This window comes from Lepidochelys kempii, chromosome 1 (assembly GCF_965140285.1).
Source record: "Lepidochelys kempii isolate rLepKem1 chromosome 1, rLepKem1.hap1, whole genome shotgun sequence".
NCBI classification, from domain to species: Eukaryota; Metazoa; Chordata; order Testudines; family Cheloniidae; genus Lepidochelys; species Lepidochelys kempii.
Window position 1 is genome coordinate 6307419 of NC_136380.1, and position 3422 is coordinate 6310840.

At 44.3% G+C, this 3422-nt stretch overlaps 1 protein-coding gene across 1 annotated transcript; it reads right to left on the reverse strand.

Annotated features, from left to right (window-relative positions):
* Positions 1 to 583: 583 nt before the first annotated feature.
* Positions 584 to 1519, reverse strand: LOC140894803 (olfactory receptor 51G2-like). The gene has a single exon (XM_073303471.1). It carries the CDS (start codon positions 1517 to 1519, stop codon positions 584 to 586), a length of 936 nt encoding a protein of 311 aa, XP_073159572.1.
* Positions 1520 to 3422: the final 1903 nt, after the last annotated feature.

Here is a 3422-nt window from a genome sequence, read left to right on the forward strand (position 1 = left end):
TCATGGTCTCTGTGTGTATATAATGTCTTCTGCAGTTTCCACGGTATGCATCCGATGAAGTGAGCTGTAGCTCACGAAAGCTCGTGCTCAAATAAATTGGTTAGTCTCTAAGGTGCCACAAGTACTCCTTTTCTTTTTGCGAATACAGACTAACATGGCTGTTACTCTGAAACAGAGACAGGACAGTGATAGGCCAGGTATAACAGGAAACCTCATCCATGTCCCTTGTCTTTATTGAGAGTATTGACAGGATTTCTGAGGCTGGAGCAGCCACCGATATGGCTCTTTCTGCACCAACATCCTACCAGGCCCCTGGCTCTCCACGAACACAGTCACTCTGCAAATGCTGCTGCCTGCCCTGGTCTCCTTCCCCCAGTGCCCTGTCCTCCCTCACCAGTGGGTGGAGACAACTGCTATACCATTGCTTCAGGCCTTAGACCACATCTGAACCTGACTGTGCAGAGTGGAGATCAGTAGCTCATGTCATCACAGATATAAGGGTCCAGGATGGAATAAGTCACCATGTCTTGTGTTTCTTGTTTCCTATGACACCAGCACTTGAGCTGGGTGATAAACTGACCCTTCACTTAACAAACACCCTGATTATCCTCGAACGAAGGTGTTTGCTTTTCACGCTGTACACAACTGGGTTCATCAGAGGAGGAACCAGCAGGTAGACATAGCCCAGGACAATCTGAAGCAAGGGAGAAGAGCTCTTCCCAAATCTGTGCATCAAAGTCAGGCTGATCTCAGGTGTGTAGAAGAGCAGAACAGCACAGAAGTGGGAGACGCAGGTGTTCAGGGCCCCGAGGAACTCTTTGTGGGATGTGATGCTCAGCACTGTTTTGAGGATCATCACATAAGAGAGGAAGATGAGCAGTGAGTCCAACCCCTCTGTTATGATTGTAATAATCAAGCCATAGATGTTGTTAACTGTGATGTCTGCACATGCCAGTGTCATGATCTCCATGTGCAGGCAGAAGGAATGGGAGAGGACATTGGCTCGACAGTATCGGAACCATTTCAGGATAAAGGGGAGTGGGAGTATCACGGCCACCCCTCTTAGAACACACAGCAGACCCATCTTCGCTATTCTCGGCAGAGTTAAGATGGAGGCATATCTCAGTGGGTTACTGATGGCAACAAAACGGTCAAATGCCATCAACAAGAGCACGGAGGATTCAATGAATGTAAATGAGTGGATGAAGAACAGCTGAGCAAGACAGGCATTGAGGCTGATCTCCCTTGAGTTAAACAAAAATACACCCAATATTGTTGGTATGCTGGCTATCAATAAGCCTAGGTCTGTGACAGCCAACATGGAAAGGAACATGTACATTGGCTCATGAAGGCTTAGATCTGTTTTTATGATGAACAGAATGAGTGAATTTCCTACTATCGAAATAGCATACATTAAGCAGATGGTGACAGAGATCCAGAGATGGACATCTCCCTGCCCAGGTATCCCAGTGAGAAGGAACACTTCGTAGTTGAATTTGGTGTCATTGACAGCTGACATAATGTACTGGGAAGGTCTGAGGCGTTTTGAGCTTTTCTTCCTGAAAGAAAAAAAGAATAGGAGATTAGATGACTAGATGATATTTAACAAGATATCATTCTGCTCTCATACTCCTAGGAGGTCAAGAAAGATGAGCAAAAGCATAGTCTTGGATTTACACCACTGATAGGAGGATAGGCATTGCCAGACTGGATCAGACCTGTAGTCCATCTAGCCGAGTATCCAGTGGCTAGTTCCAAATGCTTCAGAGAAAAATGGAAGAAGCCCTACAATAGGCAGCTAAGAGATAACCTGCTCCCAGGGAAAGTTTCCCCTGACACCCACTAGTTAGACATATTTTGCAATGTAAATCAGGAACATTTATAGCCCTTCCAAGAAACTAAAAAAAAAAAAAATCCTCACTTCTGTAGTTGACTTTTCTGGTCATCCATATAAACTTCCAGTCCCTCTTTCAATCCTGCTAAGCTCTTGGCCCCGTTGATATCTTGTGGCTGGGAGTTCCACAGCCTACTTGAGCACTGTGTGATTTTACAGTTGTGACCTTCCCACAGACACCCTTTCTAGCTCTCCACTTCTGAGTGTGGCCCATTGTATCATGACAGGTATATAGACACATGGCAAGTGTATGGTGAAAACAATCATTGTATTTGTCAAGGTTCCTCCCCCACTCTGAACTCTAGGGTACAGATGTGGGGACCTGCATGAAAAACCTACTAAGCTTATCTTTACCAGCTTAGGTCAAAACTTCCCCAAGGTACAAAATATAAGGTACAAAATATTCCACCAACTGTCCTTGGACTGGCCGCTACCACCACCAAACTAATACTGGTTACTGGGGAAGAGCTGTTTGGACGCGTCCTTCCCCCCAAAATACTTCCCAAAACCTTGCACCCCACTTCCTGGACAAGGTTTGGTAAAAAGCCTCACCAATTTGCCTAGGTGACTACAGACCCAGACCCTTGGATCTTAAGAACAATGAACAATCCTCCCAACACTTGCACCCCCCCTTTCCTGGGAAATGTTGGATAAAAAGCCTCACCAATTTGCATAGGTGACCACAGACCCAAACCCTTGGATCTGAGAACAATGAAAAAGCATTCAGTTTTTTACAAGAAGACCTTTAATAAAAATAGAAGTAAATAGAAATAAAGAAATCCCCCCTGTAAAATCAGGATGGTAGATATCTTACAGGGTAATTAGATTCAAAAACATAGAGAACCCCTCTAGGCAAAACCTTAAGTTACAAAAAAGATACACAGACAGAAATAGTTATTCTATTCAGCACAATTCTTTTCTCAGCCATTTAAAGAAATCATAATCTAACACATACCTAGCTAGATTACTTACTAAAAGTTCTAAGACTCCATTCCTGGTCTATCCCCAGCAAAGACCCAGCATACAGACAGACACAGACCCTTTGTTTCTCTCCCTCCTCCCAGCTTTTGAAAGTATCTTGTCTCCTCATTGGTCATTTTGGTCAGGTGCCAGCGAGGTTACCTTTAGCTTCTTAACCCTTTACAGGTGAGAGGAGCTTTCCCCTGGCCAGGAGGGATTTCAAAGGGGTTTACCCTTCCTTTTATATTTATGACACGCCCCCCAAATCTCAGCTAGGGTGAAACACTGGCTGGGATTTCTTCCTGGAGCTCTAGGAAAAACAGAGTTAATAAGACACATGCATCTCTAAATATACTGCCAAGTATATAAAGACTAACAATATTTTCCACATCTCAAGGACGATTTTAACCAGTTGATTCTGGGAAACTTTCACGGGGGAGTGCATCAGCCACTTTGTTAGAAGCTCCTGAGATGTGTTGGATGTCGAAATCAAAATCTTGGAGAGCTAAACTCCACCGAAGAAGTTTTTTGTTAGTTTCCTTGACGGTGTGAAGCCACTTCAGTGTAG

Excerpts from the sequence above, each read along its gene's own strand:
- LOC140894803 (XM_073303471.1), bottom strand. The coding sequence starts at position 1,519 with ATGTCAGCTGTCAATGACACCAAATTCAACTACGAAGTGTTCCTTCTC.